Below are 23,314 nucleotides of genomic sequence, written 5' to 3' on the forward strand. Positions count from 1 at the left end.
CCAGCTGAGAGCGGCAGCTAGCTGGTACCAGACCCAATGTCACTATACATCCTGCTTCTGTTACCTTCTCTTCATCCCTGGGCAGTGGTGGTAACTATCATTCCTTTTTTTTTTTTTTTAAATGATGGAGCCTCGCTCTATCACCCAGGCTGGAGTGCAATGGTGTAATCTTGGCTCACTGCAACCTCCACCTCCCAGATTCAAGAGATTCTCCCGCCTCAGCCTCCAGGCTTAAGTGATTCTCATGCCTCAGCCTCCCCAGTAGCTGGGATTACAGGCATGCGCCACCATACCCAACTAACTTTTGCATTTTTAGTAGAGATGGGGGTTTCACCATGTTGGCCAGGCTGGTCTCGAACTCCTAACCTCAGATGATCTGCCTGCCTCAGCCTCCCAAAGTGCTGGGACTGCAGGGGTGAGCCACTGTGCCCGGCCATCATTACTTCATACTCCTAATTCCCACTTATTTGACACTTCATAGCTCAAATGGGGGGTGGTTCTGTACCCAAGGACAAATGGCTTGTCCACAGCAGACGAGGAACCAGCAGGACTGCCTGGTCTTCTCTGTTTCTATCCCTCATAGCACCTAGCACAAACCACTGATTTAAAAAAAAAAAAAAACTTAAAAAAAAAATAGAGATGGGGTCTTGCTATGTTCCCTAGGCTCATCTTGAACTCCTGAGCTCAAGCAATCCTCCCATCTCAGCCTCCCAATGGGCTAAGATCACAGGCATGAGCCTCTCTAAAAAAACTTTTTATTGGCCGGGCATGGTGGCTCACACCTGTAATCCCAGCACTTTGGGAGGCCGAGGCAGGTGGATCACGAGGTCAGGAGATCAAGACCATCCTGGCTAACATGGTGAAACCCCGTCTCTACTAAAAATACAAAAAATTAGCCGGGCATGGTGGCGGGCACCTGTAGTCCCAGATACTCGGGAGGCTGAGGCAGGAGAATGGTGTGATCTCGGGAGGTAGAGCTTGTAGCGAGCCGAGACCGTGCCACTGCACTCCAGCCTGGGCAACAGAGCGGGACTCCGTCTCAAAACAACAACAACAACAAAAACAAACAAAAAATTAGCCAGGATTAGCCAGGCATGGTGGCACAGACCTGTAGTCCCAGCTGCTTGGGAGGCTGAGGGAGGAGAATCACTTGAACCCGGGAGACGGAGCTTGCAGTGAGCCGAGATCGTGCCACTGCACTCCAGCCTGGGTGACAGAGCGAGATTCCATCTCAAAACAAAAACAAAAACACAAAAAAACCCAACAACAACAAAAAACTTTTTATTACAGAAAATTTCAAACACATAGAAAGTAGAAGATTGGCCGGGCATGGTGGCTCACGCCTGTAATCCCAGCACTTTGGGAGGCTGAGGCAGGCAGATCATGAGGTCAGGAGATCGAGACCATCCTGGCTAACATGGTGAAAACCTGTCTCTACTAAAAATACAAAAAATTAGCCGGGCGCGGTGGCGGGTGCCTGTAGTCCCAGTTACTCGGGAGGCTGAGGCAGGAGAATGGTGTGAACTCGGGAGGTAGAGCTTGTAGTGAGCCGAGATCGTGCCACTGCACTCCAGCCTGGGCGACAGAGCAAGACTCCGTCTCAAAAAAAGTAAATAAATAAAATGTAGAGAGAAGATCATAACGAACACTCATGTACTCATTACCCAACTGAATGAACTGCCAACTTATGACCAATTTTTATTTCTTCTATGCCTAGAAACTTCGTCCTTGCCCCTCCTGCTCTTCGGATTATTTTGATTTCTTTCTTTCTTTTTTTTCTTTTTGAGATGGAGTTTCGCTCTTGTTGCCCAGACTGGAGTGCAATGGTGCGATCTCAGCTCACCGCAACCTCTGCCCCCAGGTTCAAGCAATTCTCCTGCTTCAGCCTCCCAAGTAGCTGGGATTCAGGCGCCTGCCACCACACCCAGCTAATTTTTTGTATTTTTAGTAGAGATGGGATTTTACTATGTTGGCCAGGCTGGTCTCAAACTCCAAACCTTAGGTGATCCACCTGCCTCGGTCTCCCAAAGTGCTGGGATTACAGGTGTGAGCCACTGCGCTCAGCCTATTTTGATTTCTTTGAACAAATCTCAGCAATCACATCATTTCATCTGCAAATACTTTAATATGTACCTCTGAAATATAGGAACACTTTTTAAAATTTTTAACTTTGTTTTTTTGAGACTGAGTCTTGCTCTGTTGCTCAGGTTGGAGTGCAGTGATGTGATCTTGGCTCACTGCAACCTCTGCCTCCCGGGTTCAAGTGATTCTCCTGCCTTGGCCTCTCAAGTAGGTGGGATTATAGGCACGCACCACCAAGCCCAGCTAATTTTTGTGTTTTTAGTAGAGACAGGGTTTCACCATGTTGGCCAGGCTGGTCTCGAACTCCTGACCTCAAGTGATCTGCCTGCCTCGGCCTCCCAAAGTGCCAAGATTACAGACGTGAGCCACCGCACCCGGCAGGAACCCTTTTTATTCCCCCAATTTTTTATTTTGGTTACAATACACATAACATAAACTTTAACATCTTAACCAGAATACCTCCCCCTTTAAAAATCATAACCAAAACACCATTACAACACTGAAAATAAGTCAACGATAATTCTTCATTATATATCAAATATCTAGACGGTGATCATATTTTCTCAATTGTCTTATATATTAGTTTGTCTAAATCATTATCCAAGTAAGTTTCATGCCCTGTGTGTGCATAAGCCAGACACAGAAGAAGCATCTGGCATGGCTGACCACGTGACAAATGAATTACTGGAGCAACAAATGTAGGAACTGGAATCTGAGGGTTCTTCAGTCTCCTTCCAATATCTGCGGACACATTTGTTCACTCAGTCATTCGACAAATATTTACTGAATACCTACTACATGCCAGGCACCATTCAAAGTGCCTATTCTGTAACATAAAAGAAGTTGCACCAGAATAAGTGAGGGTGATCAGATACATATGCTAGCATCCCTTCTAGCATGAGGTTGGCAAACTTTTTCAGCAAAGAGCCGCAGTAAATTCAGACTTTGCAGGCTCAACAGTTGCTATTGCAACTACTCTACCATTGTAGTGTGAAAGCAGCCATAGACACAATAAAAAATGGATGTAACTGTGTGTGCCAATAAAACTTTATTTACAAAAACAAGTGGTGGGCCAGATTTGGCCTGCAGGCTGTAGCTGGCCAACCCCTGGTTTAGCAAATCATACTCCCCTAGCATCAGACTCCAACATCAGAGTGTGGGTTTGACCATGCTATCCTTTTGTCTGCTGGTCATTTAGGATGAGAGGCAGAACAGAGGTGTGTGGAGTCACTACTGCGAGTGAAAAAAACCTGGAAAGTATAAAGGAAGTTCCACACCCAAGTTCTCTTACCATTCCGATAGTGTTGAAACCAAGGCATTGTCACCCAGGCAGAATGCAGTGCTCCCAGCTCAGCTCGAAGACGTAGAGTGACATTGAAATCCATTGGGAAGCCTGCTGAGGGGCTGGCGGCAGTGAAGTCACACTCTGTTGCTGTGATCTGTGTACAATTCACCCCTATGGACATGATGTCGGTCATGAACCATTCACTATCGGTGCTGGGAAGGAAAAAAGGATTTCAATTCACAGAATTCCCTCTGCTTTATGTGTAACAGTTTCCCCAGAGCTTTTGTTCAAAACACAGGTTTATTGAGATACAATTTATATATACTCCACAGTTCCCCCTACCCTTTTTTTTTTTTTTTTTTGAAATGGAGTTTTGCTGTGTCACCCAGGCTGGAGTGCAGTGGTGTGATCTCAGCTCACAGCAACCCCCACCTCCTGGGTTCAAGTGATTCTCGTGCCTCAGTCTCCCGAGTAGCAGAAACTACAGGTGCAAGCCCCACACCCAGCTAATTTTTGTATTTTTAGTAGAGATGGGGTGTCACCATATCGGCCAGGCTGGTCTCCAACTCCTGACCTCAAGTGATCCACCTGCCTTGGCCTCCCAAAGTGCTGGAATTATAGGCATGCACCATCATGCCTGGCTAATTTTTATAGTTTTAGTAGAGACGGGGTTTTACTATGTTGGCCAGGCTGGTCTCAAACTCCTGGCCTCATGTGATCCACCCGCCTTGGCCTCCCAAAGTGCTGAGATTATAAACATGAGCCACTGTGCACAGTCGCTACTTTTATTTTTAATTTTTTTGTAGAGCTGGGGTCTCTCCATGTTGCCCAGGCTGGTCTTGAGCTCCTAGACTCAAGTAATCCTCCCTCCTTGGCCTCCCAAAGTTCTGGGATTACAGGCGTGATCCACTGTGCCCAGCTGTGGTTTTTAATTGGGTTATTTGTCTTTTAATTGTTGAATTGTAAGAGTTCGTTATCTATTCTGGATACAATTCCCTTGTCAGATATATGATTTGCAAATATTTTCTCCCATTCCATCCCATAACTGATTTTAATTCTTCAAACTCAGTCTCTGTAGCCTATGTTTTGGGCACGGAACTGCATTAATACAAACTCCAGTCCTGCTTCCTGCTGGTGTGGAGTTTCTTTCCACCCCATAGCTGCCCATTTAAAGAGGATCTGTCTCACCCATATGAAAATCTTGCCAAATACATGGCCACACATCCTTGTGAATGACAGTGCCTTTCCCAGAGTTCCAATGCCACAGCCCCACACAGGACTCTAGTCCCCAGCTCTGACCTCTTTACCTTAGGTGACAGTCTTCAGAAAGGCCAAGGAGGTGGCTGCTGGGAGCCTGAGTAGGGGCTGTGGATAGTGTCCCTTCTAGGACAGCAACTATGGCCCAGAAAGCAAGGTCATGGGAGACAGGAGATGAGACTGGAGACCACTCCGTATCCCCACGGCCACCAGCTTTCACGTATCACACATGCTTCTAACTGTACCTCCAACCCTCTCCGAAATGCATCTTCCGTTTAAGTGGCAAGGGACAAGATGAAAGCCACTTCAAGATGCATGGCCAGGGCTTCCATGAAGACACTCGCAATAGATACCTACTACCCAGCTCCAGGGTGACAGACCCTAATGGGGAGAGGGATCGCAAACCATGAGCCTCACCTCCCAGGCGGGGGGTGAGGGGCGTGCCCTGGAAGAGGTGAGTGATTTCTTTTTGAAGGTAGACAGATACTTAAAGACCCTCTAACCGCCCCGCTCCTCCTCCTCCAAGAGCAACATGCACAGCTCTTCCTCCAATGCGGTGCGGGGCCTGCTCCTCCACACCTCTGCCACTGCCGAGGCTCAGCCTGTCTCTGGGACTCAAGAGCTATGTCCAGCCTTTGTGAGGTCACTCACAAAAATGTTAAATAAGTCCATCCCCTTTGGCCCAGCAACCTCTCTTCTAGAAGTGTAAGAAAATAACCAGATATGATTCATGTACGAGGACGTGACTTAGGACAGGCACCAACTGCCAACTGTCTACACCCATGAGTGGGGAAAAGTTAAATACAGCACATGTGATATGTCACATAATGAAACATACAATGTCCACACAGTAATAATCACATGAAAAAATGCTCACATTGAACTATGGCAAATTAAAATAAAAAAAGGAAAGAGACCCCAAAAGTGTGACCCCAGTTTGGTTTACACACACACGCACACACACACATTTTCAAACAAGAGAATGAATTTAGAAAAAAAGTCTAAAATGAGAATCGTGGCTGGGTGCAGTGGCTCACATCTCTAATCCCAGCACTTTGGGAGGCCGAGGTGGGCAGATCACTTCAGGTCAGGAGTTCAAAAACAGCCTGGCTAACATAGTGAAACCACATCTCTACTAAACATACAAAAAAAATTAGCCAGGCATGGTGACGGACGCCTGTAATCCCAGCTACTCGGGAGGCTGAGGCAAGAGAATCACTTAAACCCAGGGGGCGGAGGTTTCAGTGAGCTGAGATTGCGCCACTGCACTCCAGCTTGGGCAATAGAGTAAGACTCTGTCTTAAATAAATAAATAAATAAATAAGATAAAATAAAAAGTAAAAATGAGAATAGTGATTATTCTTAGAGTGTAGAACAGGTTACTTTAATTTTATTTTTTTCTACTTTTCTAGATTGTCCAGATTTTCTATAAAGCACACGGATTGCTACTAAAATCAGAAGAAAATGAAAAACAAATGTTTGAGAAGACAGGGCTGGGCAGGTCTGAGAGAGAGGCTGGCAGTAGACCAGGAGGCATGACCTGGGAAGGGCCTTGCTGCCCGACCATCTGCATTTTCAAGGAAAACTAAAACCAGGATTGTTTTTTTTTTTTTTTTCCTGTTATGTATTTTTTTTTTCTAAGTGAAAAAATCCAGATTTCTTAACGCTGTCAACTAATTGAAGACAAAAAAATTAAACAGTGGGAGCCAAATAGCCTGCAGCCACTGTCTGCTACCCATGATTTAGACTTGAAATTCTCCCACAAAGTGCTCCATGTAATTTTGGTCTGTCAAAACACAAAGGCGTCTTCATTTTTAATCATAGCAATGCTTTATTGTAGAGAAACAGGGTGGAAGTTTAAGTCTCACAAGCCTCAAAACTAATAAAAGGTCCCAAACACATGTTTGTATCTAAAACAAAGTATCTGAAAACAAATGCAAAGGTCCTCTTCCATTATCAAATCTACAAACTGAAAAAGAAAAAGAAATCATCCTCAATTTCACCTTCTTCTAACAGGAACATTCACATGTATCCTAACCTATGTTTCTTTTACTAAACCAATCTCTACCCAGGTGCAGTGGCTCACGCCTGTAATCCCAGCACTTTGGGAGGCTAGGCGGGCAGATCACCTGAGGTCAGGAGTTCAAGACCAGCCTGGCCAACACGGTGAAACTCTGTCTCTACTAAAAATGTAAAACTCAGCCAGGCGTGGTGGCGGGTGCCTGTAATCTCAGCTACCCGGGAGTCTGAGGCAGGAGAATCGTTTGAACCCGGGAGGTGGAGGTTGCAGTGAGCCACAGGTGCAGTGAGCCAAAAGTTGCGGCGAGCTGAGATCACGCCACTGCACTCCAGCCTGGATGACAGACACTCTGCGCTCACATCAAGCCCCATTCTCAGAAAGGCACTTCATTTGATGCTCTGTAGTCGCTATCTTGAAATTCTTAATGCTCTTTGAATAGGGGTCTCACATTTTCATTTTGCACTGGGTTTTGCAAATTGTGTAGCCTGTTCTGGTGGATTGCTCCATTAATTACAGGTGACTTAATGTTGGTTATTTATAACTACTGGAGGAACAGATGAATGTGATTTAGAGATAACTCTCAAACCTCACTTTAGCACCTGTTTCTATTAAGCAAATACTGTTATAACAGACATTTAAAAACGAATAAGAAAGGCCAAGGTGATGGCTCATTCCTGTAATCCCAGCACTTTGGGAGGTTGAGGTGGGTGGATCACTTGAGCCCAGGAGTTCGAGGCTAGCCTGGGCAACATGACGGAACTCCATCTCTTCAAAAAATTAAAAATTAGCTGGGTACAGTGGCGTGCGCCCATAGTCCCAGCTACTCGGGAGGCTGAAGTGGGAGGATCTCTTGAGCTCAGGAAGTTGAGGCTGCATTGAGCCATGATCATGCCACTGCACTCCAGCCTGGGGGACAGAATGAGACCTGGTCTCAAAAAAAAAAAAAAAAAAAAAAGAGAATAAGAAGTTATCTGAACTGTAATCCCAGCTTGTACACTTGTAATCCCAGCTACACAGAAGGCTGAGGTATGGGAATTGCTTGAACCTGGGAGGTGAAGGTTGTAGTCAGCCAAGATCGTGCCACTGCACTACAGCCTGGGCAACAGAGACTTTGTCTCAAAAAAACTGGAAACCTACTCCTCTAACAAATCAATTGCCTGTCATTTTTCCACATTACTTTTCTCTTCTTCTTTCTTTTTTTTTTTTTGAGACAGAGTCTTGCTCTGTCTGTCGCCCAGCCTGGAGTGCAGTGGCACAATCTCGGTTCACTGCAAGCTCCGCCTCCCTGGTTCACGCCATTCTCCTGCCTCAGCCTCCCAAGTAGCTGGGACTACAGGCGCCCGCCACCACACCCGGCTAATTTTTTGTATTTTTAGTAGAGACGGGGTTTCACCGTGTTAGTCAGGATGGTCTCGATCTCCTGACCTCATGATCCACCCGTCTCGGCCTCCCAAAGTGTTGGGATTACAGGCGTGAGCCACTGCGCCTGACCTACTTTTCTATTCTTTTACAGGTGTAAGCCACCGTGATCGGCCCCTTTCTATTCTGGACAATAAATACACATCACTTGCAACTTTTCAGTATAAAGTAAATAAAAAAAATTTTTTAAGTAACAAACATAAGAAATAAAAAATACAAATACATGCCAAAGTTTACAGAGTTGCAATTTCTAACAGATGACATTTAATTATCCTTTCTAGTGGCTGTCTGTGGTTTAGTGTTCAAGCGTAAGTTAGCAGGCTACAATTTGTCACTTTCCTACTGATGGATATGAATATACACTTCCATGTATCTCTTCATGATTATAGTTTTTGTCTCTCTTTTTTTTGATGGGGGTTGAATTATCTGTGTAGGATAAAACTACTATGAAGGCTGGGCATGGCGGCTCACACCTACAATCCCAGCACTTTGGGAGGCCCAGGCGGGCAGATCACTTGAGGCCAGGAATTTGAGATAAGCCTGGCCAACATGGCAAAACCCCATCTCTACTAAAAATATACGTATTAGCCAGCCGTGGTAGCTCATGCCTGTAGTCTCAGCTACTCAGGAGGCATGAGAATCACTGGAACCCAGGAGGTAGAAGTTGCAGTGAGCTGAGATCATGCCATTGCACTCCAGTCTGGGCGATAGAGGGAAACTCTGTTTCAAAACAACAACAAACAGACAGACAGACAGACACACACACACACACACACACACACATTGGAAAACTACTATGGACATTTCCACGACTTCAAATGTCTGGTAGAATTACTCTCTGAAAGGGCTATGCAAACAGCATCAGGTGAACACATACGAACCAATCCCATCTCCCAGGCACTGGACATCATCATGTCTTTACATTTGGTTTACCGAATAGTACAAAATGGCTTAGCCAAAAACTTCCCCTTACTCTTCAATTCATCTACTTAACAATGTAAACAAAAAATAACATAGGATGTGGACTTTGCCCTCTTTCTATATGTATTTATATTGCAAATCAAGTGATGGCCAATTCTGCAAAAGCTTGAAGAGGCAAGAGAGAGATGAAGGAGCCAGGATAATACACAAAATGGAAAACCACTTGAGAAACTGAGAATTCATTGTAATTAACAAAACAAATTTCTGATCAGGCCATATTTGGTCTATAAAGTTAAATCAATCTGATTTTTAAGCCCGAAGATGAAGACTAAAAGCTGCCCCCTGCTCTTCCATGGCGGAAGCCTACTTTTACAACCCTTCTCCCGAAACCAGCAAAAGAATAAACTTTCGGCCGGGCGCGGTGGCTCACGCCTGTAATCCCAGCACTTTGGGAGGCCGAGGCGGGCGGATCACAAGGTCAGGAGATCGAGACCACAGTGAAACCCCATCTCTACTAAAAATACAAAACATTAGCCGGGCGCGGTGGCGGGCACCTGTAGTCCCAGCTACTCAGGAGGCTGAGGCAGGAGAATGGCGTGAACCCGGGAGGTGGAGCTTGCAGTGAGCCGAGATCGCGCCACTGCACTCCAGCCTGGGCGACAGCGCGAGACTCTGTCTCAAAAAAAAAAAAAAAGAATAAACTTTCCACCAAAGCAAGAACCTGTGTGGTTAGACAGCAGAGTCCTGACCGCCAGTGTCGTTTAAGCCTTCAGACAAGTGGGAGGTTGTGAAACCTCTGTCCTCAGAGATTTTACAAGCTCCAAGAAAGATGTGCTTCCCACGGGTTTGATAACAAACCCTGCACAGAGGTAGGAACTAGTATGTGGCCCTAGGGTTCCCCACGACGCCCCCACAGCTCCCAGCAAGGATCCAACAGAAATACCGGCTTACTATTTAAACTGCACTCGGTAGACAACAGGCCTTGTGCTATTGCTCAGGGCCACCGGCTCCCAACTCAGGACCTGCTCTGCGTTGTACAGGCGAATCTTCGGATGCTGAGGCGTGGGCAGCTGGGAAAGAGGGTCTTTAAGGGGACAGAGAAAAAGAAGAGGGGGGAGGGGAGGAGAGAGAGGGAAATAATTACAAAAACATTTCAATGCACATTACCTAAGTCATTCATAAACTGTTTTTGTCAGAGTGCAGAAATGGCATTACCAGGTCCCCCTGGGCATGGTCCCAAGCCCCCGACTTTTGGCTACAAAGATGGCCCTACTGGTACAGGCAGCGCAAAAAGAAAAGAGGCGCCTGGGGCAACCTTTCCACCTGTGGGTCCCAGTTGTTACGAACAGGTCCTGGACCCTGGAGTCTGGCCGGACTGGGGTCCCAGTTCTACTATTAGTAAATGCACTGGGCTCGGGACAGGTCACTTCACCTGTCTCAGCTTAAGTTTCTTTTTCAGGAATAAGGGGTCAATAATGATACACCCAGAGGGCGGTGGGGAAGATTAAAGTGGTGGTCATGTGACACGCATTAGCTTCAGATTTAGTACCAACGGAGTGTCTGGCAAATGTGCACAAATACGTGCACACATGCACGCACTACACACGCACAAACACCCTAAATCAGGTACGCAAAGCCCAAGCTGCAGGGGAGGGCAAGGAACGCCGATTTCTGGGCACCATCAGAGTTGCTGTGTCTCTCAAGGACCCCCAGCATCACAATCATTGGGGTGCTGTGCTGGTTAAAATGCAGGTCCCCAGGCCCCACCCCAGGCCAGGAAATCTGCATTTTAAACAAGCTTTCCAGCTACTTCTCATGCACATGAAAGTTAGAGGACAATATGGCAGAGCATGGTGGCTCACACCTGTAATCCCAGCACTGTGGGAGGCCGAGGAAGGCAGATCACTTGAGGTCAGGAGTTCGAGACCACTGTGGTTAACATGGCGAAACCCTGTCTCTACTAAAAATATAAAAGTTAGCCAGGTGCGGTGGTGAGTGCCTGTACTCCCAGCTACTCAGGAGGCTGAGGCAGGAGAATCGCTTGAACCCAGGAGGCAGAGGTTGCAGGGAGCCGAGATCACGCCACTGCACTCCAGGCTGGGCGACACAGCGAGACTCTGTCTCAAAAAAAAAAAAAAAGGTTAGGGGACAATAAACAGAGAAAGAATATACTTCCCTGGAAACACCACCAATTTCAGAATCCCTCTCTTTGGGGTGACCTAGAAGAAACAAGCTCAACCTCTCCCTTCCCCAGGCAGGTACTTCACAGGGAGTCTTTTGTCTTAGAAAGAAAACATGATCAAGATAAGACTTTTGACCAAAAAGATTAATAAGAAACGCCCAGAAGGTGGACGAAAGGTTTGAAAAACATGCTGTTTCAAAATCCAAAGGAGGAAATTCAAGCCACGCATTTTCGGTAAATGCACCCAACCTCAAAGAGACCAGCAGACAGCCTGACCACTGGCTCTTCTTCTGAAAGATGAATTGCCAAGTCCACGGCCATTTGTTTAGTTATAGGATGCCCCTCCCCTCCACACCTATGAGCTCTGGGTGACCTTCATCCAACCAGCTGACAACACTCCTCCTGACACACAGCAGGCCTCACGACATCCTGGGCCGAAGACAGACAGGTAAAGCTGCCTGGTGAGAGGCAGGCCCAACGGGTGTGCTGTGGCTGCTATGACCTAGGAATCCCCAAAGCCAGCGGGGACTGGATGCTTGCTTCCAGAGAGGGGTTGTGGCAGGTCAGTGCTCCCCACAGTTACACAGACAGTCCTGCATGACAGTCACACAGACAGACCTGAATAGCACCCTAACTACGCAGAGAAATTTCCACAACGGTGCCTTCACAGTAAGCTAATAATTAAGCCCAGGGAAACTGATGCCCAGACATCAAACCCAGAAATGAAACACAGCTCCTACACAGGCTTCTCCCAAAATTGGAGCAAGTCAAGATAACAGAGGCAGCTGTTTGAATAGATTTATTGGAGAGTCTAAGGCAGCTCTCCGGACCAAACTGTAAATCAGGTAAGATAAGATAGAAGTAAACACACCTGGCCGGGCACAGTGGCTCACGCCTGTAATCCCAGCACTTTGGGACGTCAGGTGGCGGATCACCTGAGGTCAGTTCAAGGCCAGCCTGGTCAACATGGTGAAACCCCGTCTCTACTAAAAATAGAAAAATTAGCCAGGCGTGGTGGCGCACACCTGTAGTCCCAGCTACTTGGGAGGCGGAGGCAGGAGAATCGCTTGAACCCGGGAGGTGGAGGTTGCAGCAAGCGTGCCACTGCACTCCAGCCTGGGTGACAGAGTGGCACTCCGTCTCAAAAATAAATAAATAAACCAACACTCTGGTACCGCAGTCCTCATTAAATAGAATTTAGGAGGCAGGCCTTGAAGGTACCGGGGCTCTCACACCTTGATTAGACTTAGAAAGCACTTTTTTGGCCCTGACTTTCTAGTTGAAACAAAATTAGTTACCCATAGACTTTGGCAAGTGCAATACCGCACATAGGCACATAACCCAAACCTATGCAAGCACTAAGAAAATCAAACACTTTTCACGCCTGTAATCCCAGCACTTTGGGAGGCCGAGGCGGGCGGATCACAAGGTCAGGAGATTGAGACTACGGTGAAACCCCGTCTCTACTAAAAATACAAAAAATTAGCTGGGCGCGGTGGCGGGCGCCTGTAGTCCCAGCTACTCAGGAGGCTGAGGCAGGAGAATGGCGTGAACCCGGGAGGCGGAGCTTGCAGTGAGCCGAGATCGCGCCACTGCACTCCAGCCTGGGCGACAGCGTGAGACTCCATCTCAAAAAAAAAAAAAAAAAAAAGAAAATCAAACACTTTGAGTTGGTCTGGTGGAATTATCTCTGACCTTCCCGTTACAGCAATAAACTCTCTTTTTCCCTAGTTTGTCTGCTTCTTGTTATTGGACCACTAGAAAACACAGCTGGACCCAGCTCTTTCCGGGAACAGGGTGAGTGCCTGCTTAGGGCTGGGCATTCAAAGAATCTGACGACAACGTTTATTTCCTGTATTAAGGTTCCTCTTACCGCAGTAACACATGACCACTAACCTAGTGACTCCACACAATCCAGATTTAGCTGGGCGTGGTGGTGCGCACCTGTAGTCCCAGCTGCTCAAGGGGCTGAGGTGGGAGGATCACTGGGACCCAGGAGTCCGAGGCTATAGTGTATGCACTATGATCATGCCTGTGAATAGCCACTGCACTCTAGCCTGGCCAACACAGCGAGACGCCCCCCATCTCTAAAAATAAATAAATAAATAAAAATCAAATCTAAATTTGGCCATTCTTGGTATGTCTCCAAAGTTAGCTGTGCTGAGCATAAATTTTAGATTATAAGTTATGAGTTTTAAAAATACAACATGTAAAAAGTTACTCTAATTGGATGGGCATGGTAGCTCATGCCTGTAATCCTGGCACTTTGGGAGGCTGAGGCAGGCAGATCACCTGAGTTCGGGAGTTCGAGACCAGCCTGGCCAACATGGCAAAACCCCGTCTCTACTAAAAATACAACAATTAGCCAGGCATGGTGGTGCACATCTGCAATTCCAGCTACTTGGGAGGCTGAAGCACAAGAATCATTTGAAACCGGCAGGCGGAGGTTGCAATGAGCTGAGATCACGCCACTGCACTCCAGCGTGGGCCACAGAGCAAGACTCCATCTCAAAAAAAAAAAAGAAAGATGTTGTTGTAGGCCAGCTGCAGTGGCTCACGCCTGTAATCTCAGCACTTTGAGAGGCCGAGGTGGGTGCATCACGAGGTCAGGAGTTCAAGACAAGCCTGGCCAAGATGGTGAAAACCCATCTCTAATAAAAATACAAAAATTAGCCAGCCATGGTGGTGGGTGCCTGTAGTCCAAGCTACTCGGGAGGCTGAGGCAGAGAATTTACTTGAACCTGGGAGGTGGAGGCTGCAGTGAGCTGAGATCACACCACCGCACTCCAGCTTGGGTGACAGAGAGACTCTGTCTAAAAAATATATATATATATATTGTAATTAAGACAATGAACTTGCTGAACCTTCTTGCCTGTTGAGAAACTTCCTGAATAATACATCTGTAATATATCTGTAACTGCTTTTAATAAGCTTAAACTTCCCTGAAGGCAAGGAAATTATTGGTATGTTCTCCCACAAAATGGACCCTACTACCAACGAGAAAAATGAAGCTTATTGAACTGGACTAATGCGTTCATGGTCGAACCCCAAGTCTTACAATACAGTAGAGAACAATTCTTCTTATTCCTGAGAGGGAATTCTTTAAAGAAGGAAATACACGTGCTTATAGAGGGCATTTTCACTCAACTGTGAAAATTTCATTTTCAAAATCTCAGCTTAGGAAAGCAAGGGGCATGTGCGAGAGCAAGAGGAAAAAATAACTACACATTTTCACATATAAGCATGACCTGAGCACTCTCCCTAGGCAGAGTCTGAAATGCCATATCTAATTGAGAAATCAGCCATTTAATCCAACTTCTATAACCACCTGAGTGCATACTGTCTAGTTCTTTGCAGAAAAATCTGCCAATTCCTGGCATAGAGGGTAGAGTTCAGACTTGAGTAAGTTGAAAATCCTTCAAGATCTTATCTCAAACAGACTAATCACCACCAGTCCCTAAAATACCATACACTCTCTCCTATTTTATTTTGGACCTACATAATTTTGCATATTTTATTTCTTCTTCTTTTTTTCTTTTGAGATGGAGTCTCGCTCTGTCCCCCAGGCTGGAGTGCAGTGTTGCAGTGGCGTCATCTCGGCTCACTGCAACCTCAGCCTCCCGGGTTCAAGAGATTCCCCTGCCTTGGCCTCCCAAAGTGCTGGGATTACAGACATGAGCAACTGCACCCAGCCTCTTCTACTTCTTTTTTTTTTTTTTTTTTTTTTTTTTGAGATAAGAGTCTTGCTCGGTCACCCAGGTTAGAGTGCTGTGGCGCGATCTCGGCTCACAGTAACCTCCACCTCCTGGGTTCAAGCAATTCTCCTGCCTCAGCCTCCCGAGTAGCTGGGATTACAGGCGCCCGCCACCACACCCAGTTAATTTTTGTATTTTTAGTAGAGACAGGGTTTCACCATCTTGGCCAGGCTGGTCTCGAACTCCTGACCTTGTGATCCACCTGCCTCAGCCTCCCAAAGTACTGGGATTACAGGTATGAGCCACCACGCCTGGCCTTTTCCTCTTTTCTTCAATCTGAAACTCCATGCTTCAAAACCCAGCTCAGTTTGTTCTTCCTCTATTGGACTTTCCTCAACTCTTCCTGACAAGTAGTGTCCTATAACATTTAAAAATATTTCTATTCTAGTACTTTTGAAAAATCATGGCATACAGTACATGTGTATCTATTATAGTATGTATGATAATACAGACATTCTGGCAATGTCTCTAAGTAGAGTATTCTCTACATTGACTGTCTTAATCATTTTTATACACTCAGGGCTAAACAGTAGGACCATTTAACAACAAGTAAAGAGGTGAATGAACAAACTCTGCCTTCTTGACCCATCCCACCACCTTTGATCTATCTATCTAAGATTCAGGCATTTCAGACATCATGCATATTTAAGAATAGGAGGGGCTGGGTGCGGTAGCTCATGCCTGTAATCCCAGCATTTTGGGAGGTTGAGGCAGGTGGATCACTCGAGGTCAGGAGTTCGAGACCAGCCTGACCAACGTGGTGAAACCCCGACTCCACTAAAAATACAAAAATTAGCTGGGTGTGGTGGCGCACAACTGTAATCACGGTGACTTGGGAGACTGAGGTAGGAGAATCGCTTGAACCTGGGAGGTGGAGGTTGCAGTGAGCCGAGACCATGCCATTGCACTCCAGCCTAGGCAACAAGAGCAAAACTCCATATCAAAAAACAAACAAACAAAAAAATAGGAGGATATCCTGGGTCTTAACAGCATAGTTTGATTAACATAAACCACACACAGATAATAAAATAAAATATAATTAACATTAATCATTTAATCTTGACAATTAAGGACTGACTCCTTTAGGATCTTTCTATGGGGGGTACATTATGATGAAAATCAATTAGGTGAACATCATTGATCCCACCTCCATCACCTTGCAGATGAGAAGTAAAAAAGCATTTTCTGATTCCTCAGCCATAACCAGGAAATTGTTCTCTTCAAGAAATACTAGGCCAGGCATGGTAGCTCACGCCTGTAATCCCAACACTTTGGGAGGCTGAGGCCAGGGTGATCACTTGAGGTCAGAAGTTCGAGACCAGCTTGGCCAACATGGTGAAACCCCGTCCCTACTAAAAATATAAAAATTAGCGCGGGAACCCGGGGGGCGGAGCTTGCAGTGAGCTGAGATCCGGCCACTGCACTCCAGCCTGGGCGGTAGAGCCAGACTCTGTCTCAAAAAAAAAAAAAAAAATTAGCAAGGCATGGTGGCAGGTGCCTATAGTCCCAGCTACTTGGGAGGTTGAGGCAGGAGAATCGCTTGAACCTGGGAGGCAGAGGTTGCAGTGAGCCAAGATCGTGCCACTGCATTCCAGCCTGGGCGACAAAGCGAGACTCCGTCCCAAAAACAACAACAGCAACAAAAACTGGACATCAAGTTATTGACCTAGATTATTTGGCTCTTCCTATCAAGAATGGTTTGCCTTTCTAGGGAGTAAAATGGAGATATAACCTAGTTTCAAAGAATGGCTAAGAAAATTAAGAGGGGTAATGTATATAAAGCACTTGGCATCTCGTCTGACCAATAAATGTTACTATCATGATCATTTATAAAGGTGGCAAAAGCATTCCAACTACATGATATTTTCACTTGCTGAGATTACGAACACTCGGGATCGTACCCAGTGGACATTCATATGCAATGGTTTTTAAGTTGCTAGGGACTTACACTGTCTTTCTCGGTGGCCTCTAAGCATATGAGAAGCTTTGGCTGTTCAAGTCAGCAAATAATGATAAAAAATTCTGTGGTACACTACATACCCAATACCCTGAAAAAGTCTGCAGCAGCTGCTACAATTACAAATAGAAGCCTTAATTCCTCAACACTCAGGTAACTAGCTGAACAGTCAGTTGACTTACTGCACTTGTGCTGTTGGTTACATTTTTCTACCTACAGCAAATGGCCACTACTTAACAGGGCATTGCTACAAATTGCCTCAGGTCCCATATTTTATATATTCTACCCTTATACAACTCTAAGGGATAGATACTATGTCTCCCTTTAAAAAATTTGCTTCCAGTGCCAGGCTGGGGCTTCACATCTACAATCCTAGCACTTTGGGAGGCTGAGGCGGGTGGATCTCTTGACCCTAGGAGTTCAAGATCCGCCTGGGAAACACGGTGAAACCCCATCTCTACAAAAAATACAAAAATTAGCCAGGTATGATGGCGTGCACCTGTAGTCCCAGCTACTCAGAAGGCTGAGGTGGGAGGAAGGCTTGAGCCCGAGAGGTTGAGGCTGCAGTGAGCTGTGATCATGCCACTGCACTGCAGCCTGAGCGATGGAGATACTATCTCAAAAAAAAAAAAAAAAAGTTTCCAACATTTTTTTTTTCTCTGACCATAAAAGCAATTTCAAAATTACACTGGTAAGTTATGGGAAAGTGTGAAAACCTTTCTACCACCCATTTGCCATATAATCATTGTGAATATTTTCACTTTGTGTTTTCACTAAAAAAGGGTTTCTCTTGAAAATATCCATTAGGTTTCTTTTTAAGCTGTTTAATATGAAAATGCTCAAATAGTTGCAATATAGAGATTAGTTTAAAGCACCACTACTTTTCTTTTCTTTTTTCTCTTTTTTGAGACAGAGTCTCGCTCTGCCGCCCAGGCTAGAGTGCAGTTGCCTGATCTCGGCTCACTGCAACCTCTGTCTCCCAGGTTCAAGCGACTCTCCTGCCTCAGCCTCCCAAGTAGCTGGAATTACAGGCGCTGACTACCATGCCCGGGTAATTTTTGTAGTTTCCGTAAAGACGGGGTTGTCAACATGTTGGCCAGGCTGGTCTCATCTGGAATTTCTGACCTCAGGTGATCCACCCACCTCTGCCTCCCAAAGGTGCTGGCGGCCCTCGCTTGCTCTCAGCGCCTCCTCGGCCTCAGCGCCTACTCTGGCCGCGCTTGAGGAGCCCTTCAGCCCACTGCTGCACTGTGGGAGCTCCCCTCTGGGCTGGCCGAGGCGGGAGAGGGCTCCCTCTGCTTGCCAGGAGGTGTGGAGGGAGAGGCGCGGGCCGGAACCGAGGCGCGCAAGGCGCTCCCGGGCCAGCGCGAGTCGTCCGGGTAGGCGTGAGCTAGCCGGGTGGCACTTGGAGCAGCCGCTGGCGCTGCCGGCCCTGGGCAGTGAGGGGCTTAGCACCCGGGCCAGCAGCTGTGGAGGGTGCGCCAAGTCCCCCAGCAGTGCCAGCCCGTTGGCGCTGCGCTGAAAATCTCGTCGGGCCTAAGCTGCCTCGCCCCGCGCGAGGCAGGGCTCGGGACCTGCAGCCTGCCGTGCCCGGGCCTCCCCGACGCCGTGGGCTCCTGCCCGGCCGAGCCTCCCGGAAGAGCACTGTACCTGCTCTGTGGCGCCCCGTCCCATCAACCGCTCAAGAGCTGAGGAGTGGGGGTGCACGGCACAGGACTGGCAGGCAGCTCCGCCCGTGGCCCTGGTGCGGGATCCACTAGGTGAAGCCAGCTGCGCTCCTGGGTCTACTGGGGACTTGGAGAACCTTTATGTCTAGCTAAAGGGATTGTAAATACACCAATCAGCACTCTGTCTAGCTCAAGGTTTGTAAATGCACCAATCAGTGCTCTGTATCTAGCTAATCTAGTGGGGACTTGGAGAACTTTTCTGTCTAGCACTGTCTAAAGGATTGTAAACACACCAGTCACCACTCTGTGTCTAGCTCAAGGATTGTAAACACACCAATCAGCACCCTGTGTCTAGCTGAAGGTTTGTAAATACACCAATCAGTCCTCTGCAGCTAATCTAGTGGGGACTTGGAGAACCCTTATGTCCAGCTAAAGGATTGTAAATACACCAATCAGCACTCTGTCTAGCTCAAGGTTTGTAAACACACCAATCAGCATCTTGTGTCTAGCTCAAGGTTTGTAAACACACCAATCAGTGCTCTGTGTCTAGTTAATCTGGTGAGGACTTGGAGAACTTTTAAGTCTAGCTAGAGGATTGTAAATGCACCAATCAGCACTCTGTGTCTAGCTCAGGGATTGTAAACACACCAATCAGCCCCCTGTCAAAACGAACCAATGAGCTCTCTGTAAAACGTACCAATCAGCACTCTGTAAAATGGACCAATCAGCAGGATGTGGGTGGGGCCAGATAAGGGAATAAAAGCAGACTGTCCCAGTCTGCAGCAGCAACTTGCTTGGGTTCTGGTCTACAGTATGGAAGGTTTATTCTTTTGTTTTTTGCAGTAAATCTTGCTATCGTTTACTCCTTGGGTTCATGCTGCTTTTATGAGCTATAACACTGATCCTGAAGGTCTGCAGCTTCATTCCTGAGGGCAGCAAGACCACGAACCCACTGGGAGGAATGAACAACGCAGCATGTGCCACATTAAAAGCTGTAATGTTCACCAGGAAGGTCTATAGCTTCACTCCTAAAGTCAGTGAGACCACGAACCCACCAGAAGGAAGAAACTCCAAACATGTGCGAACATGAGAAGGAACAAACTCCACACATCATCTTTAAGAACTGTAACACTTGCTGCAAGGGTCTGCGACTTCATTCTTTAAGTCAGGGAGCCCAAGAACCTACCAATTCTGGACACAGTGGGATTACAGGTGTGACCCACCATGCCCAGCTGCTACCACTTTTCAAAGGAGCGACAGAGCCAGTTTTCTTTTGTTTGTTTTTGGGTTTTTTTTGAGATGCAGTCTTGCTCTTGTTGCGCAGGCTGGAGTGCAGTGGCGTGATCTCAGCTTACTGCACCTCTGCTTCTTGAGTTAAAGTGATTCTCCTGCCTCAGCCTCCCAAGTAGCTAGGACATAGGTGTGTACCAGCACACCCCGCTGATGTTTGTATTTTCGGTAGAGATGGGGTTTCATCATGTTTATCAGCCTGGTCTTGAACTCCTGACTTCAGGTGACCCACCCGCCTCGTCCTCCCAGTGCTGGGATTACAGGTGTGAGCCACCGAGCCCGGCTCTTTTTTTTTTTTTTTTTGGCAATATCTCACACAGACCAAAACTTTTGTAGAATACAATAAAAGTTAATCGTTAGCAAGATGGACAGGCACCTGGATGTTGTGGCAACGTCAAACTATAAAGTTTCTAAATGTATCGTTCAACCTCTGGACTCATTACAGGTAAGTCACAAACAGTCCACAGATCACCACTAGTCACTCCTCTCTGGTATGAAGTCACTTGCCTGCTCATCTCACACTAGGGCAATCATCAACTCTCATTAGGAGGCCTAGGGAGGGGGCACACACAGGTTGCTCTAGACTTGAAGCTGAGTGGAAGTGGAGTCAGGATTTGAACCTATCTATCTGACTGCCATGGAAAAGCAGTTAATAATTTCCTCGAATGCAAGGCACCCCAGATCAAGGCGATACGGAACTTATGGGCCTTTGCAAGGAATGCCAGTAGAAGAAACAAACCCCCAACACAATGTTATCGAATGGGAAGAATCTTCTAAGTTCTCAAGACTAAGGGCTGTCCAACCTATGATATCACTCTCCCCACGGGAAAGAACTCAGCAAAACAAATGCAGATACGTACACAAGAATATTCTAACCACACATTTGTCATTAAGGTCTTTCGCCCTTTTTCTTTTTTTTTTTTTTCTGAGACACAGTCTTGCCTTTGTCGCCCAGGCAGGAGTGTGGTGGCGAGATCTTGGCTAACTGCAACCTCTGCCTCTCGGGTTTGAGCGATTCTCCTGCCTCAGCCTCCTGAATAGCTGGGATTACAGGGAGGCGCTACGATGCCCAGCTAAGTATTTTTAGTAGGGCGGGGGGGGGGGGGGGTTCACCATATTGGTCAAGCTGGTCTCGAACTCCTGACCTCATGATCCTGCCTCAGCCTCCCAAAGTGCTGGGATTACAGGCGGGAGCCACCATGCCCGGCCGCCTTTTGGTTTTTATGTTTGGCTCATAAGCGTGATTAGTTGGTGTCAGAGGTTAAGGAGGCTGCGAGGTAAGAAGCTCTCTGGGTGGATACAGAACCGGTTTTAAAAGCCTGGCTCAGCTGGGCACGGTGCCTCAAGCCTGTAATCCCAGTGCTTTCAGATGCCGAGGCGGCAGATTGCTGGAGTCCAGGAGTTCAAGACCAGCCTGGGCAACGTAGCCAGACGCCTCTCTACAAAAAATACAAAAATTGGCCGGACGTGGCCAATAATCCCACCACCTCGGGAGGCTGAGGTGGGAGGATCGCTTGAGCACGGGAGGCGGAGGCTGCAGTAGCTGAGATGCTGCCAATGCACTGCAGCCTGGACGACAGAGCCACACCCTGTCTCAAACAATAATTAATTAATTAAATGAATGAATGAATGAATGCCTGGCTCAGTTGACACTTTTCTTCTTCCGCCCCTGAAGGGACCCGGACAGTTCTGAGCCCTGCCTGAATGCTGCTGCCCCATCTCTGTGACCGCTGGAACTGTCTGGATTTCACACCCAGTGTCAAATACGCCCTAGGCCAAAGTCGGAATTGTGTCTGGGTCACCTGTCCAAGACCTGGGCCCTGCTCCACCGCTGCTTCTACAAAGGGACTGAGTCTAGCTTCCAGCCAGGCCTTCGGGAGGCACTCCAGGTGGGGACTAAGCGCGGTCTGGCCAGGCTGCAGAACCCGTGGCCAGCAGAGGCAGCCTCTGCCCAAGCCCCGGATTCAATGTGCTGCTACTGTTCATTCCGAGAAATTCGGAGACTCTGGCTACGCTGGCTTTCCCGGCGCGCCGCCGGTGGCGGAGGTGGCACAGCCGAGGGTACTGGCTTCACGGAGGGGCAGCGAGTGTCCCCTCCCGGAGAGGGGTGTCCCGGCGGCCAGGACGCCAGGAGGGGTGCCCTACCGTCTTCCAGCTCCTGCCCGGAACTCCTGGCCGCCCACCCCAGCCCCGCTGCGGGCTCCCCGCGGGCCTCTCTAGCCCTGGGCACCCTGCAGTTTCCCACCCGATCTGAGCACCCCGCAGATCCCACCCACCCGGAGCACCCCACAGATTCCCACCCGATCTGAGCACCCCGCAGATTTCCCCCATCCCCCGATCCGGGAGTCCCCCAGCCCCCACATGCTGCGGCTGCGCCCGCGTCCCGCCGCGAAGGCCCAGGCCCGGCTGACCTGACGGGGGCGCGGCGGCGGCGAAGACTCCGAGCAGCAGCAGCAGCGGCCACAGCCGCGTCGGTCGCATGGCCCCGGGCGCTCGGCGGCGGCTCAGGTCGCGGCCGGGGCCCCGCTCGGGGTCCGCGGAGCCGCTCACGTCGCCGCCGGGACCGCCATGGCGAGCGCAGGGCGCGCAGGGCCCGCCTCTTCCCGAGCGGCGGCGGGGCGTCCAGGCGGAGGGGACCCTGCTCGGCCGCCAGCGCCCCGCCCCGCCCCCCCCCCCTCCCGCCCCCACGCGGGACTTTCCCGCTCCGGGAACCGCGGCCCGGGGGGGCCTCTGCGGCGGCAGCGCTGGGACCCCACGCAGCCGGCCTACCGGAGCGCGGAGCCTCCCGGAACGTCCTGGAGACTGGAGCCCCGCGGGACGCCCACCTTCGGGGACCGCAATCCTTCCAGAAGGGCCCCGCAGGACTTCGGCCCAGGCCCCCGGGCGTTCCCTGGAGCCCCCACCCCTCTTGACCCCACCTCACTCTCCTCTTGGGTGCTTGATCGCACAATTCGAGGATTCGCCCCTTTAGTCGAAATGTTTGCTTTAATAGCCCCCAAAATACATATTAGGCTTTCAACTCCCCCCCGCCCCCCACCCATTTTTTTTTTTTTGAGACGGAGTCACCAGGCTGGAGTGCTGTGGCGCGATCTCGGCTCACTGCAACCTCCGCCCCCCGTCAACCCCCTTTTGAAAAGGGTTTTAAGGGGAAGGAGTTGGAAAGGGCCCAGTGAAGGAGGGGGTGGGGCTCTGGGGGCGAATGGGCTCCGAGCAGGGGGAGAGAGAGACAGAAACTTCCAGCATTTCGAAACGGCATGGGGTTTGCCCAGGAGCCGGCCGCGGTGCACGAGGAGGAAGTCCTTTAGCAGCTGGGCAGCCGCAGGCCCGCTCCCCAGCCCGAGCCTGCACCATCTCCAGTCTGACGCCTGTTGGGAGAGGATTTTAAATCTGCCCTGTTCTTCCAAGATGCGTCATAAGCTAGCGCAGCAAAGGAGGGACGCGGTGCGGGGAGACCAAGAATTTAAAAATAAGTCGTCCCG

The 23,314-nt window shown here is 48.5% G+C and overlaps 1 protein-coding gene across 1 annotated transcript in view; it reads right to left on the reverse strand.

Moving 5' to 3' along the window:
• IFNGR2 (interferon gamma receptor 2) overlaps window positions 1–22,958 on the reverse strand; it is a 37,500-nt gene extending 14,542 nt beyond the window's left edge. Inside the window, exons 1-3 of the mRNA XM_025378694.1 lie at window positions 22,247–22,958; window positions 9,936–10,068; window positions 3,374–3,579 (exon numbers count right to left, since the gene is read on the reverse strand). Of these exons, the coding sequence (XP_025234479.1) occupies window positions 3,374–3,579; window positions 9,936–10,068; window positions 22,247–22,316 (409 nt within the window). The 5' untranslated portion in view covers window positions 22,317–22,958. The remainder of the gene's footprint in view (window positions 1–3,373; window positions 3,580–9,935; window positions 10,069–22,246) is intronic.
• Window positions 22,959–23,314: the final 356 nt, after the last annotated feature.

Source organism: Theropithecus gelada, chromosome 3, assembly GCF_003255815.1.
Source record: "Theropithecus gelada isolate Dixy chromosome 3, Tgel_1.0, whole genome shotgun sequence".
Classification (NCBI taxonomy): Eukaryota; Metazoa; Chordata; class Mammalia; order Primates; family Cercopithecidae; genus Theropithecus; species Theropithecus gelada.